At 32.5% G+C, this 15,553-nt stretch overlaps 1 protein-coding gene across 2 annotated transcripts in view; it reads left to right on the plus strand.

Annotated features, from left to right (window-relative positions):
* LOC140432508 (uncharacterized) overlaps positions 1–15,553 on the plus strand; it is an 83,423-nt gene that overhangs the window by 47,614 nt on the left and 20,256 nt on the right. For both annotated transcript variants that reach the window (XM_072520434.1, XM_072520433.1), the window contains exon 8: positions 9,052–9,290. In XM_072520434.1, coding sequence (XP_072376535.1) covers positions 9,052–9,290 — 239 coding nt within the window. The remainder of the gene's footprint in view (positions 1–9,051; positions 9,291–15,553) is intronic.

Here is a 15,553-nt window from a genome sequence, read left to right on the forward strand (position 1 = left end):
ACAATTAACATGGGTCACTCGTTTCACGTCCAGGGGACCATCAGGACATTATAATATATAACATACACAGAACTAGGCCACGGTAAATAGGATTAAACATATAAATTAGAATAAAACAAAGGTAAAAAGTAAAAACTAAAGAAAAATATTACATTTGGTCAAAAAATCGATTATGTAATCGTAAATTAATCTATTTTGAGTCGCTAGGGCAGATAAAACGTTAAACGGAGATTTACCGGTAATACGAACTATATTATTATATAATAAGGTGGATTCCAAATTATATTTGGCACAACCAAAAATTACATGATCTAGGTCACCTTCTACTCCACATTCCACACAGTTTTTACTCTCGATCACATGAATCCTTGCAAGATGAGCAGGAAAACAAGCATGTCCAAATTTAAGCCTAGATATGGTTGTTATATAACGCCTAGGGACATTATAAGTTCTGTGCCAATATGCAACAGGGACAGTTGTGTGTAAAGAAGTGTATCTATTTGGGTTGGTAAAACAAAACTCAGACCATAGGTCACTCCATTTATATTTTAAAACTGCCTTGCGTGAAGCAACCAAATCAGAAATACTGGGTAGAAATTCTGTGGTATCCACTGAATAAATACTTAATTTGGCTAGTTGGTCCACATGTTCATTATGTTTAATTCCACTGTGTGCTTTGGCCCATATAAATATCACATTTTTTTTATTTTCCTTAAAGTGTTTAACTAATTTTTTAATTAATATTATGTAGGGATTGGAGTATGTGGTTGGAACAAAAGGTTGGTTAATGGCTGTGAGAACTGACATGGAATCTGAAACAATAATAACGGAGGAATCTCTGTTAGAAACAAAAAGTAGGGCTTGATATATGGCAATTGCTTCCGCACTAAATATGGAAATATTTGCTTTTAATTTGAACATTTTTTCTACCTTCTCCATGGGGATGTAAAAGGCACATCCTGTACCGTCTTCTGATTTGGAGGCATCCGTGTAGATAGTACTGTAGTAATCCCAATTGGATAAGATGCTTGTTATAATGTTGTTATTTGCTCTTCCAGTGTTAACATAATTTGGTTTAATAAATTTAACGCTATAAAAAAGAGCTTCAAAATCATTTATATCTGTGTGTGATTTTAAATTAATAGCTTCATCAGCACAAACTGTGTTTTCTCTAAGAGCTTCACATAGGGTTGGAGAATTTTTCTTAATCCAATATTTATTCGTTAAATCATAATTGTTTAAATTTGTTAATTCGGTATAAAGGAAAGTGTTCTGGTGTTTAATTTTCAGTAAAAATTTTTCGGCCAAGAAATGTCTTCTAAGAGAAATTGGAGGCTCACGTGCTTCAACATAAAGGGGCTCAATAGGAGTTGTCTTCATGGCACCAATACAGATACGCAAACACTGGTTTATAAATATGTTTAATTTGTTTAGTAAGTTCTTGCTGGCAGATCCATATAACCAACATCCATAATCTATGATAGAGCGAATGTAAGTTCTATAAAAAAGTAAGGAAGTCTGAACATCTGTTCCCCACCAAGTTTTAGTTGTCATTTTCAGAAAGTTTAGGCCTTTTTCACATCTATTTAACATATATTCTATGTGAAATTTCCATGTGAGCTTGTGATCCAGTATAATGCCCAAATATTTAATTACCTTTTTAAAAGGAATTTCTCGCTGTTTTACTATAAATGTTTCGATATTGGGAATATTATGTCTACTGAAAATGGTCACTGCTGATTTTGTGGCCGACAGCTGAAGGTGATTTTCTTCCAACCATATTTCTACAACGTTGTAGGTATCCATTAAAAATCCAAAAGCTTCATCTCTCTTCTTTGTTTCACAGTAAATGCAGAAGTCATCTGCATATTGGATGATCTTAAAAGGATATTTTTCCAACTTTAATTTATGTAGGTCAGCTGTGTATAAATTGAAAAGAAAAGGACTTAAGACAGCTCCTTGTGGAATTCCTGTGAAAACATATCTTGGGCCTAATAAATGGTTGTTAAAATCCCTGACATAAACATGTCTTTCTGAATATAATCCGATAATAGCATACACTATTGCCTTAGGAATGTTAAAATCAATAATCATTTTTTTTCTCAAAATATTTAAGTTTAAGGTGTCATATGCTTTCTCAATATCAATAAAAATTGTTGGAAGAAAGTTATTTCTAGAGAAATTATTTTGAATATTTGTTACTAAGGTTGTAAGTGCATCTAGCGTACCCACTCCTCTTTTGTATGCAAATTGACAGGGCGTAAGCAGGTCTTTTTTATGTAGCCACCATTCAAGCCTATGTTTTATCATACGTTCGAAAGTTTTTTGCACACATGATAGCAGAGAAATTGGTCTATAAGAATGGGCCAAGTTAGGGTCTTTACCTTGTTTAGGAATCGGTGTGATTATAATTTTCCTAAAATCTTCAATGCACTCACCTGCAAGCATCTCATCAAAAATTTGTAGAAGAAAACTTTTTGCTATAATTGGTAGGTTCTCTAACATCGGATACTTTATTTGATCAAAACCCGGGGCAGTACTTTTTTTATTTCTTAAAGCATAATTTAGTTCATTAATGTGAAAATTATTTGCCAAAAAATGTTTTTTATCTAAGATCGTATGTTCGATATTTACAGTGAAAGGAACAGTCTGGGGAGCTACATGATTAAAAAACTCATCTATTAAATCATCATTATGTGGCTTACCAATGTTTATTGTTTTACGATTCATTTTTTTTGCTTGTTTCCATATCATGCTAGTTGGAGTATTTTTGTTGAGATTGGAACACCATTCAATCCAACTTTTTTTAGCTTTTTCTTTTAATGTTCGTTTAGTAAGTGCCATGCATTTTTGGTATGCAAGAAAATTATCTTTTGTGGGGTTTTCTTTGTATACTTGCAGTACATGTTTCCTTTCAGAAATTATGTTGTCACATTCTGCATCCCACCAAGGTGAAGGTGTTCGATTTTTGCACTTAAACGGTCTGTATTCTTTTAAAGTTCTTTGTGCCGCATTATTTATACAATTGATTAAGAATGCATATTTTTCTTTGGTGGTTGGATATTCTGCATCAGTAAAGGTATAAAAGTAGTCTTCCACAAACTCTTTATATTGTTCCCAATTAGCTCCTTTTAGGTTCCATCTATATCGCGGAATTGTGATGTCCTGCGGAATTTGCTGCATTGCAAGAGTTATTTTTATCATAAAATGATTCGATCCAAGTGTGTCAGAGTAAACTGCCCAATCTATATCACTAGCTACGTCCGAGGAGCAAAAGGTAACATCTATCATAGAATCTTTGCATCCTGGCCGGGTAATACACGTGGGTTCGCCAGTATTCATAACTACAAAATCACAATTATTGCTTGCTTCAATGAGTTGTTTACCAATAGAATCGTTTTTATGGGATCCCCAAGTAGCATGATGCGCGTTAAAATCCCCACCAATAATACATGGAGTTGAAAACTGCGAAAAAATATTTACCCAATCAGTTGTGTTGGTTTTAATATCCGGTGACCTATAAACGGAAATTATACTTAAAGTTTTATTGTTGAATTTGATATTAATACCACAAACAAGAAGATCGACATTAAAATTGGAAACTATGCTTAATTCTAGGTGTGAAATCGACTTTTTGACCAAAATGCAAATTCCTGAAAAACCATCTTGTCTATCTTTACGAATTACATTATAACCTACGAAACTATATACTTTTTTGGGTTTAAACCATGTTTCACTTATTATTGCTACATCAATATTATTATTTACAAGATAATGCATTAGACTATTTTTATTCGAAACAGCAGAACGTGCATTCCACTGACAAATATTTAATGTCTTTGGTAATGGAGTGAAGGTTACTTTTTACATGTGTCCTCCAACACTTTATTTATTCCTGTTTGAATTAAATCATTATTCAAATTTTTGATATCTTCAATGGTATGAATACCTTTTAAAAATTCAACTATAAAATCTGCAATTGACTTTACAATGTTTTTGTTATTTAAATTTTGATAATTTGGTGGATTATTATTTCGAGGCAGTGGTTGATTAGGGCCAAACTGAAACGGAAACATCGGTTGTGGAGGAGGAGTGTCATTAGAAATTCGACGTTTTTTATTGCTATGGCCGGTAGGACTTCGTGTAGGATGGGTGGGCAAAACGTAATTGCTATTATTCTTAAAATTTGAGTGTAAAAGGGAGTTAGAATTTCCAGACTTAGATTCAATCGCTGGTAAAGGCGGAAAATTGGAGTTGGATAAAATAGAAAAACTATTGTTTACAGATATACCAGAATAAGACATTTCACAATATTCTTTTGCCTCAATAAAGGAAATATTTTGTTCAACCATAACATTCTTAATTTTACGTTGTTTTTCATAATGAGGACATTTTCTTGAAATAGAAACGTGGTCATTTGTTTTACAATATAAACAGCGAATTTCTGAATCGTGACAAACATGATTTTCAGCTTTTACATTACTACACTTAATACATAACTCTTCAATATTTTTACATTGCCTAGAAATGTGACCATAGCGTAGACATCTGAAGCACTGTGTAACTCTGCTAAAAAACCGCTCCACCGAAAAATATACACTATTTATTGAAATATAACTAGGTAAAGTGTTCCCTTCAAAAGTTACAATAATGGTTTTTTTGGGGACATACTGTATATCACCATCCTTTTCTATTCTACGATGTGTACGTTTAACATCAACTACTGTTGAAGGAGATTTTATGTTATCTAAAATATATTTCGTATCGAATTGAGTATCAATATCTTTTATCAAACCCTTAATTTCTAATAAATGATTTGGTATAAACGCTACAAGATCATTTTCTGATAAAAGAGGATTGTTTACTAAAGCATTGGCATCAGAACATGTTTTTAGACTAACTTTTATTCTATTTTTTCCAACAGATCTAATTTGGTTAATATTGTTAACATTTAGTTTTTTGTGTAAGATATCTCCCACAAATAAGGGATGAAGACGGCCGGCATTTTCAATATTTTTTCGTTCGATAAAAACACAAATATTACTCAAATTATACTTATCTCCATTTCTTAGATTAAAAACTTTAGGTGTTTTATTTTGTTTATAAATATCCTTTTCTTTATCACTAATGACCTGACGACTGGTTCCAGCTGTTGTCTCAGAACTTAAAGTGGTATCCATGTCTTGTACGGGGACCGATAAATAATTTTCTGATTCCGCATCACTTTTAGAGTTATTTGCACTCATTATCTGGTTAATAGTTACACCTAACGGCGTCTTTCTTTTTAAAGCTTCCCCCATTTAGGGGGGAGCTATTTACACTCCGTACACGTTAACCACCGTACCACTCCGTTGGCTACCTGAATGGGAATCTTGAATACTTATTAATTGTAATATAACTATTAAATACTGTTTAATATACACACAATTATTAAAAACTAATAGGAGAACTTTTAATTATCAAGTTTAACTTTGACAGTTATTTGACGTATGTGCACTATTTCCTGAATATAACATTATCACGATTTTTCGTGATCTGAGTACATTTCATCAACTTTATCGCTTTGTAAACAATATAATTTATTGCTTACAAAATACTATTTATTGTTAACTAGTAGTAGTACTATTTGCGAAAATTTGTTGTTTATAATTTAATCAGAATATAAAAATATTGACAATTCAAGATTCATATATTGTCAAATATCAGAAACATCAATATGATGAAACGCAACATGTCATACACATTCGTGTACCGCCTGTGGCTTGATTTTAAGGGGCAACTTGAAAAATATATTATATTTTTGCAAAATTTTAAAGTACGCTTAATTCGTAGAACAATTTTAACACTTGTTTTTAATGCAGATTTCACTCTTTTTCAATTTCAATTTTCACTATAAATAGTTTCTTATAACTTTTGATGTAAATTAATTAGGGAAACAGGAATTCAAAAATTTAGAATTTCCCATTGAGTTTCCTTTCTTTGGCCCATTTGGCGATGTACCATATATATATATATATATATATATATATATATATATATATATATATATATATATATATATATATATACATTCACTAAGATTATGCAGGTTTTTTGCAGTTGTTTTTCAGCTAGGTCTTCATTATTCATGTTCATTGGTTCTTTACTAACTTAACTAAACTGTGAAATAATTTTTTCCGTTGCTGTACAGGTTTTGCAAGTGTCTTTAAGTGTCTTTAAGTGCACTGCGGAATTTGTCTGTTTTAGTATAATAATATGTTTCAAGTGATACCAATGAAATAGTTCTATTGAATAAATTAAACATATAGACAGGTTTATAAGACTCTGTTAATTTTTCATTTAATTTTTTAAAGGCATTATTTTAATTTTAGCGAATTAGTTAGTTTTGTATCTCGGTAAGTCCAGGTTTTTTAACTCTGCCTACAGGATCATCAGAACGGAAGAAGAAGTAATGTACGCACTAAAAAGAATGAAAAATGGTAAAGCCCCAGGTCCAGATGAAATACCAACGGAAATCCTTAAACTAATAGAAAAAGACTCGATTCACATTTTAGTTAAACTTTTCAATAGCATTTATACATCAGGAAAAATACCACAAGAATGGCTTTTATCCACCTTTGTTACTATACCAAAAAAGATAAATGCCAAACAATGCAGTGATTACCGTACAATCAGTCTGATGAGCCATGTACTGAAAATATTTCTGAAAATTATACACTCTAGAGTACACAGAAAACTGGAAATGGACATCAATAATACCCAGTTTGGATTCCGAAATGGACTTGGAACAAGAGAGGCGTTGTTTGCACTGAACGTTATGTCTCAAAGATGTCTTGACATAAATCAAGATGTATTCATGTGTTTCATAGATTACAACAAGGCCTTTGATAAAGTGCGGCATGATCACCTAATCAGACTCCTGACAGAAAAGAATTTAGATAAACGAGACATCCGACTAATAGCAAATATGTACTACAATCAGAAAGCAGTAGTGAGAGTAGAGAATAATCCCACTGAAGAAATCGAAATAAAGCGAGGTGTGAGACAAGGGTGTATACTGTCACCAACCCTGTTTAATCTCTATTCCGAAGACGTAATGAATAGAACACTCTCTGAGCAATCCGTAGGAATTAAAATAAATGGTGTTAGATTAAACAATCTGAGATTTGCCGACGACACCGTTCTGATCGCAGAAACACTTGAAGAGCTACAGACATTGGTGAATAAGATAGCAGACTGCAGCGAAGAATATGGACTATCTTTGAACATAAAGAAAACTAAATTTATGGTAATATCGAAATCAACACAAAATGTCCAAAATTTATATTTACACAATGAAATTATCGATCGAGTTAGCAAATACAAATATTTAGGCACTTTTATAAATGAAGACAACGATAGCTCAGCAGAAATCAAAATAAGAATAGAAAAAGCCAGATCCATATTCACTAAAATGAAGAGAGTGTTCTGCGGAAGAGATTTGAGCCTTGAAATGAAACTTCGCCTGATGAGATGTTACGTACTTTCTGTGCTGTTCTACGGAATGGAGTCATGGACGTTGAAAAAGATTGATACCAAAAAATTAGAGGCATTTGAACTGTGGATGTATCGCAGAATCCTGAGAATATCATGGACCGAGAGAGTCACAAATGTCGAGGTCTTGAGAAGAATGAATAAAGAAAAGGAAGTCATATTTACGATCAAAAAACGAAAACTGCAATACTTGGGACACATTACAAGAGGCGAAAGATATGACCTGCTTCGAATAATTATGCAAGGGAAAATAGCAGGAAAAAGGTCCATAGGAAGAAGACGAAACTCCTGGCTAAAGAATCTACGGGAATGGTATAGCTGTAGCAGCAACGAATTGTTTCAGTCAGCAGTTTCGAAAATACGTATAGCCCTGATGATCGCCAACCTTCGGAACGAAGATGGCACTTGAAGAAGAAGACAGGATCATTGACATACTACCTCAATGATCTTGTTGCCGGTCCTAAACCATTACGATTCTGTCCTGTACAATAATCGGAATACATGAATATGTGTTTAAGTTCAAAAGAATGCTGCTTAAGGTACTTTACAAGGCATGCTTCCATTTTCTGCGACCCTCTAGAGCCCGCAGTTTTATTTCACTTGTTCATAACCCTATTGTCATTAAAACTATGAACGCCCAAGTGGTAACCATACGTGTTTAGTTTGTAATAAAATGCTGACGCACGCAATTTCGGAAAAAGAAGTGCTTTTCTAGATTAAACGTAAAAACGTAATTTTCTTCATTTGCCTTCAATTTATCTCCACTTTGTGGTTAAGTCAGGGTGTAGTTATCTCATGTTAGGTGTATCAGATCGTGTGTAATGGCTCTGGTATGCCGGAAATAACTATAAATATGCTCTTTTACTTTGACACATCAATTTTATTGCTTAGTGCCACACGCCCCCACTTGTCGATACACGAACTGATGCTTTCGAACAGGAAGATACTAAGCTAGATGATCAGATCACTAACTTGAAATCTGGAGAAATTCCTTGTACGACGTTGCTTAATATTTCTTGGTGTGAACGAGTCCCCGAAGGTAAATGTTTTGTTTAGCATTATCACCCAATCCATAAAACGACTTAAAAATAATATTCTTTTCTTCTTAGTTAATATTTTGAAAACAACGCCTTGCAGAGTTACAATCCGTCTTTTTAATATGTTGGCCCTCACAATATTGCCATTTCTATTTATATACTGTGTGCCAAAACTTCTTTAAAATTCATTAACTCTCCTTTTCCATTCATTTTCATTCCGCCTATGGTTTCTTCCTAGAACTTTATCTTGCCCATTTTCTTTAACATTTTTCACATTATTTGCAAACGTCATCTTGGTTTGTTACATTTTCTTGAGAAGAATCTAAAAAAGACGTTAAATTTATATTGAATTTAAATAATAAATTAATCTAATCTAAAACTGTCATTAATCTTAACTCAAGTAACTAACGTTACATACAATTTTGAGGTTAGAACTTAATTAATATATACTTACCATCATTATAAGAACTTTTAATTTTAGGTAACGAAGGCTTCAACAGAATCATACAAGCACAAGAAAGCGAGATGATCCTGCTTTATAAATGGAAAGACCTTGTAGAAGGTTTATTACCTCCACCTGGTACCAGAGGTAGAAGGTTTTGCTTTGCGGGATCGAAAAATCAACAAGAAATTGCACATACTCAATATACAGTAAGACAGTTAGAGTATATCGGTATGTTGCTCAACAAAATGTTGGTTGTTAAACAGAATATATTGAGGGTAAGTGTTCTGATTCATAGTAAATACCAAATCTTTAAGATTTTTATAAATATCTTTTTTGTTTTTCTAGTATTCTTAATCCTGGTTGGATTTAAGCGTTCTGAAATTTAGCCTTTGTTATATTAAATTTTGTTTCTTAGCTATTTACAAAATGTGTACTCAATAAGAAAAGAACAGCTTTTGCGACCAAAATATTCCTTTATTATTATCTTGAAGAACAGTGGTTCTTAACGTTCTATCAACTACGTACCACCTGAAGGTTTTTAAAGATTTATGTACACTACTATCACCAGGCGGGTCTGTAAATTGGAACAAAGCCCTCCTGATCCTAAGTGGAAATCAAAACGTCCAAACAAACATATTTCAAACTAAAATTGTGGGTAATTCCCATTTAAAATAGTTAATGATACTATTTTAAATATGTTTATTCTATTTTGTTTAAAATTACATTTTCTATCAGAAATATGTTCATTATTTATTTAATTTTTTTATTAAATAAGTAATAACTCTGTTATAATTGTTAATTTACTTTTCCATTAGTTTTCTATATGGCAATAAATGACGTGCCAATAAACAAACAATAAACAAAAAGCAACAAAGGTCAATGTATATTTTGATTAAGGCGAAGCTTGTTGCTGATTACTGTAAGTATAGAGTCAATCGCAAGTGTAATTAAATTTAATTATATCCTCTTTCTTTTATTTTAGAGTGTTCTTAAACAGTTGTTCTTTTTCTAAAGGTGCCTATCTTTTCGTAGTGTTGGCGACCACATTGACCCATCTTGTCTGTTCACAGCAGCTTGAAATATTCACATCAGTTGAAGTTAGACTAGTCCATTTCCCAAGATTGACCAGCTAGGATATACCTTTACGTCCAAGGCTACTGCTTTATTGATTTTTTATATATAACAGTTCATTAAAAACACTCTCACACAAATAACTAGTAACAAATAGTATCAAAAACAGCATAGGTTTCCGGAAGAGCATCTTACAACGATTTCTCTTTAAAAAATTTTTTTATGGAAAACAATCTGTTAAATCGATAAATTTTTCCTGCAGTTATCTTCTGCAAAAGGATTTCTGATCAAGTCAAGTTTGGAATAATCTTTGAAAAAATATAAAACTTTCTTGATGACGTTACAAGTGCAGAATTACACCAACACGTATATCTGGCTTTGGAGTTATATCATTTTCTTGAAAAAATAATGACAGTGTAGAAAATACTGAGGACTAACGTTCAGCGTATTTTTTCTTCTTCTTGTAGTGCCTATACCTTTTGAATGTTGACGACAATCGTGGCAATCTGAATTTTGCACACTGCTGTTCTCAAAAGATTTGTGGTTGTGGTGCTGAACCATGTACATAGATTTTTCAGCCAGGAAATTCTTCACCTTCCTGGTGCTCGTTTTCTTTCTCCTTTTCCTTGTAGAATTAATTTCAGCAACCCATATCTTTCGCTGTTCCTCATGCTATGGTCGAGGTATTTAGTCACTGTATTTAGTCTATCAAAAATATTAGCTAGGTATGCCAATATTGACAACCATTCTTCATTACAGAACAAGTTTTTCATGTCACTATTTTTTCAGTTAGGATTAACTAAAACTTGACACCCATATCTTTACACATCAAAGAAAATAATTTTGAATTATTGACCCTTGCCTTTATTGAGTTAAGCAGTACCTGATAAAAGGGAGGTTCCGTTCCGGAACCGATGAATTCCGACGTAGTGTTTGATTCAAGTGGTTTGCAGAACAAAAACTCTTCTACAACTTCTTCATAGTAATCAAATTGTACAAATACAAGTAGTTGTGCCATGTTTGTTATGTCTGTGTTTCGTCTACTTGAAGTGTCTCCTATCCTTTCCTTGCAGCCTTTGTACATCAAAACATTCTCCTGGTTCTCCCAAGTTTTTCGTCTTTTTTATTTCAGGCTAAATGCCTGAAATAAAAAATCTTTCATCTTTTGTATTTCAGGCATTTAATTCATTATTGCAATGACTTAAAAGTGGCCACTATCTGCTCCCGCTCCACTGTAGCCCCGACATTCTGTTATTATCTTTTATGTTCTGTTTACACGATGACGTGGTCTAGTTGGTTTCAGTACTTTCCAGTTGATGCTAGCCAGGTATATTTGTAGATGTTTTTGTGCTAAAACTTTGGTCTTACTATTAATGAACTTTTTATAGTTGCCAGGTTAATTAGTTTCTGGCCGTTATCGATGTTATTTTCATGTTTACTGGAATTATCTATTATTTGTCTGTATATTTTCTTAATTTCTATATATATAGTACAATATATCTTGCTTTAACAATATACAGTAAAATATTATTTTAAATTTTTATAAAAAAAAAACATTTTTTCATCTTTATCTTCTTTCTTCTTCTTATTGCGCCATCTCCTTTCGAAGATTGGCGATCCAAATGGCAATTGTACTGCTGCACGAAAGATTTCTGTGGATGAGCGGTCAAACCATTTCCTCAGGTCTTTCAGCCACGAGTTCTGGCGTCTTTCAACTGATTTTTTGCCCTGAACTTTATCTCCCAATATGATTCGGAGTAATTTATATCTTTCACCTCCTAACATATGACCCAAGTATTGTATTTTCCTGTCTTTAATTATACTGAGTAATTCTTTTTGTTTACTTAAGCACCGAAGTACCTCACCTTTGTTAACGTTTTGTATCCATGGAATTCTCAGCATCCGTCTGTATATATATATATATATATATATATATATATATATATATATATTTATCTATATATATATATATAGTATATATATATATATATATATATATATATATATATATATATACAGGCGGATGCTGAGAATTCCATGGATACAAAACGTTACCAATGGTGAGGTATATATATATATATATATATATATATATATATATCTATATATATATATATATATATATATATATATGTATATATATATATATATATATATATATATATATATATATATATATATATATATATATATATATATATCTATGTATATATATACATTTCAAAAGCATCTACTCTTTTTTTTGTTTCAGAGTCCATTGTCCAACTTTCACAGCCATACAGCAAAACAGAGAAAACGTAATATCTGATCATTTGAATTCTGAGCTCTAGACTAAGGTCTGATCTTGTAAAAGATGTTTTTATGTTCATAAGTGTTTTCCTTGCTTGTTCGACTCTTGATATGATTTATTTTTTTGGGTTACAGTGGCTCTTGATATTTGCTCCCAAATTTTTTATGGAAGTTACTTGTTCTATTGTTTGTTCTTTGGCATACAAATGTATGTTTGAAAATATTACAATTTCAGTCTTGGAAACATTTAGATGTAAACCGAACATTTCGCTATGACGAACTACCGGATTTATTATATTTTGTAGCTCTTGTTGCTCTTCTTGCTTGATATTAGGAAGGTATCATCAGCGTACCTGATGTTGTTCTATGCTGGTTCCGTTAATCTTAATTCCACCTTGAACCTCGTCTAATGATTTTCTGAATATAGATTCCGAATACAGATTAAATAATAGCGGTGATAAGACGCAACCTTGTCGCACTCCTCGTCGGATTCGTATAACTGCGGATGCTGTGTGCCGAAAATTCCTCTATTTCAATTGTTGCCGTTTGGTGCCAATATAGTTCTGAGATATTTCGCAAATCTTGTTCGTAAATTCCAGTTGTTGTCAGGATTTCGATCATCTTTTGATGGTTAACGCAGTCAGATGCTTTTCGATAGTCAATAAAACATGCATATACATCTACATTCATGTCTCTTCATCGTTGTGTTAACACATTTAAGGCAAAAAGAGCTTCTCGTGTTCCCAGTCTATTTCTAAATCCGAATTGAGTGTTACTCATCTTAAATTCACACTTCTTGTAAATTCGTGTATGAATGATTCTAAGAAAGTTTTAAGGACATGAGACATCATGCTTAATATTCGATAGTCATCGCAGTGTGAGGCATTGGATTTTTTTGGTAATGTTACGAATGTTGATTTTAGCCAGTCTGATGGTATTTTACCTGTGTCATATATCTTATTGAATATTAAGTATTTCGACATTGATATTGTCTGGACCGGTAGCTTTTTCGTTTTTTTTACCGGAGTTTTTACTGCATAAATAACTTCTTTTGTTATTTTTGGACCTTTTTCATTTATTCGATCATCCGTGGATGGTGGAGAACAAGGTCTATCATCGTCAAAAAGTGTCTGAATGTATTCTTTTCATCTGTCCAGTTTCTCTTCTGTACCTATAATTATCTCGTTATTAATATTTCTTAATATTGTTTCTTGTCTCTTTCTGTATCTACCTGTAATTTTTCACTTTTTTATGGACATTAAATGTGTTGTATCTTTCCTGAAGTTGTTCAATTTGCACTTTTTTTCTAATGATTTTATTGACTAGTTTGTATTCTATTGGGTTTGTTTTGTTTTCGTCTTACGTCCATGAGGTCCTGATCTCTTGCGTTATCTATTCTTTTTTTTTGTTGGTTTTCGTGAATTCGATGTCGTCTTCTTGTATCCTTGGTATTTTCTTTTTTAGAGCAGTCCATGTTACTTCAGCATCTGTCTGTACCAAATTCTCTAGCGTTTCTATTTCTTTCTCAGCCTTGATACTTATTTCATTTTTCTTTTCAGGGTTCTTTAGTTGTGAGATGTCTATTTTTCTTAACACTTCTTTCCTTTTAATTTTCAGAACCCTTTTTAGTCTAAAATCCACTATAACTAGATTGTGATCACTATAAATGTCAGTCCCAGGATATGTTATAATAAATTTTATGTAGTTCTTGAAGTTGTTATCGCGGATAATAAAGTAAATTTGATTTCTAAGAATTTTATCTTTTCAATCGGCAGGTGATTTCCAAGTGTATAGCCTTCTAGGATGTTGTATGAAGAAGGTATTGTCTATAAACAGGTTGTTCTCTACGCAGAATTGTACGACTCTATCTAACTTATTGTTTCTGGTACCGAGACCGTATGCCTCTATGTTGTCTCCTTCAGCACCACGACCAACTTTGGCGTTAAAATTACCCATTATCATCGTTATTTCGCCTTTTTTTGTCAGTTGCATTATTTCATCTATATTGTTATAAAAGTTTCCAATTTTTTCTTCTGATTTGTCACTTGTTAAAGCATAGACCTTAATAACATTTAGGTTTCTATTAGTTGTTCTTAATTTCAGCATTGCTACTCTATCAGTTAGAGGGATGAAATCTATGAGTGACTGCGTAATTTTGTTCGATACTAATATAGCCGTTCCATATTGATGTTCTCGGTCGATTTCTCCTGGCCAATAGATGTATTCATCTTTTGTTTTTTGTTCTCCTCGACCAGGCATTCCCTTCACTCATTCCCAAGATGTCTATTTTTATTCTTCTGACATGAAAAAGCTGCGCACGTTCCAGGTGGCAATGCGTACTATCCTGCCATATATTTGGATTCTCTGTCCACTTCCTTGGAACCTCAATAGTAGTTGATCTTGTTTATCTCTACTAATTGCGTAAACATTTAAAATACTTACAAAACTATCTTTTTTTTTATATTTGTACTACACATTTACTACATTTATCCAAATAATAATACCAAATAAATAGTTAGGTGTAGAGCATGTGTACGTATTTATTGCCCTAAACAAATATTTAATATTAACATATGAGCGATGTAAAGGATCGCTACAGTAGTAATGGAACCGATTTGTGGACATGTCAGAAGACCCCGGCATCTTAGTGCAACAACTAACAAGTCCACCGAGGAACCTAGAGCTACCTGCGATGGGAACGCTGATATGAATGTTTAAAACAAAAAGAAAAGGTGAAAAGAAGAAAATGCGAGTAAATACTAACAGATTAAGGCAAAGAGTATCGGTATATTTAGCAACAATATTAAAAAACAAAAAATAGATATAAGGCGGAAGCCAACCATATTTCTGTTGGTCATATTGGATTCGTTGATCATCATCAGTACGGTGCAGCCCAGTTATAATAAAAAAAAATTAACTTGGGAAAGGATCATTACAGAAGCAATGCAGGCAATGGAATAAAACTATCTCTATTACATACCCCATCTCGATAAAAAATGTACATACAGTGCCATCAGGTTATGGACTGCCGAAGTGATGACGTAGATTTTATTGACATCTGTCAGTTTCACTTTCCAAACAAACCTTGTTTAGTGTGGATAATTTGTATTTTTCGTTATTTTATTTTTTTACAGAATCTTTCCGCTTTTGCAATATCTAAGTATTCTAATAGTTACTA

This window comes from Diabrotica undecimpunctata, chromosome 1 (genome assembly GCF_040954645.1).
Source record: "Diabrotica undecimpunctata isolate CICGRU chromosome 1, icDiaUnde3, whole genome shotgun sequence".
NCBI classification, from domain to species: domain Eukaryota; kingdom Metazoa; phylum Arthropoda; class Insecta; order Coleoptera; family Chrysomelidae; genus Diabrotica; species Diabrotica undecimpunctata.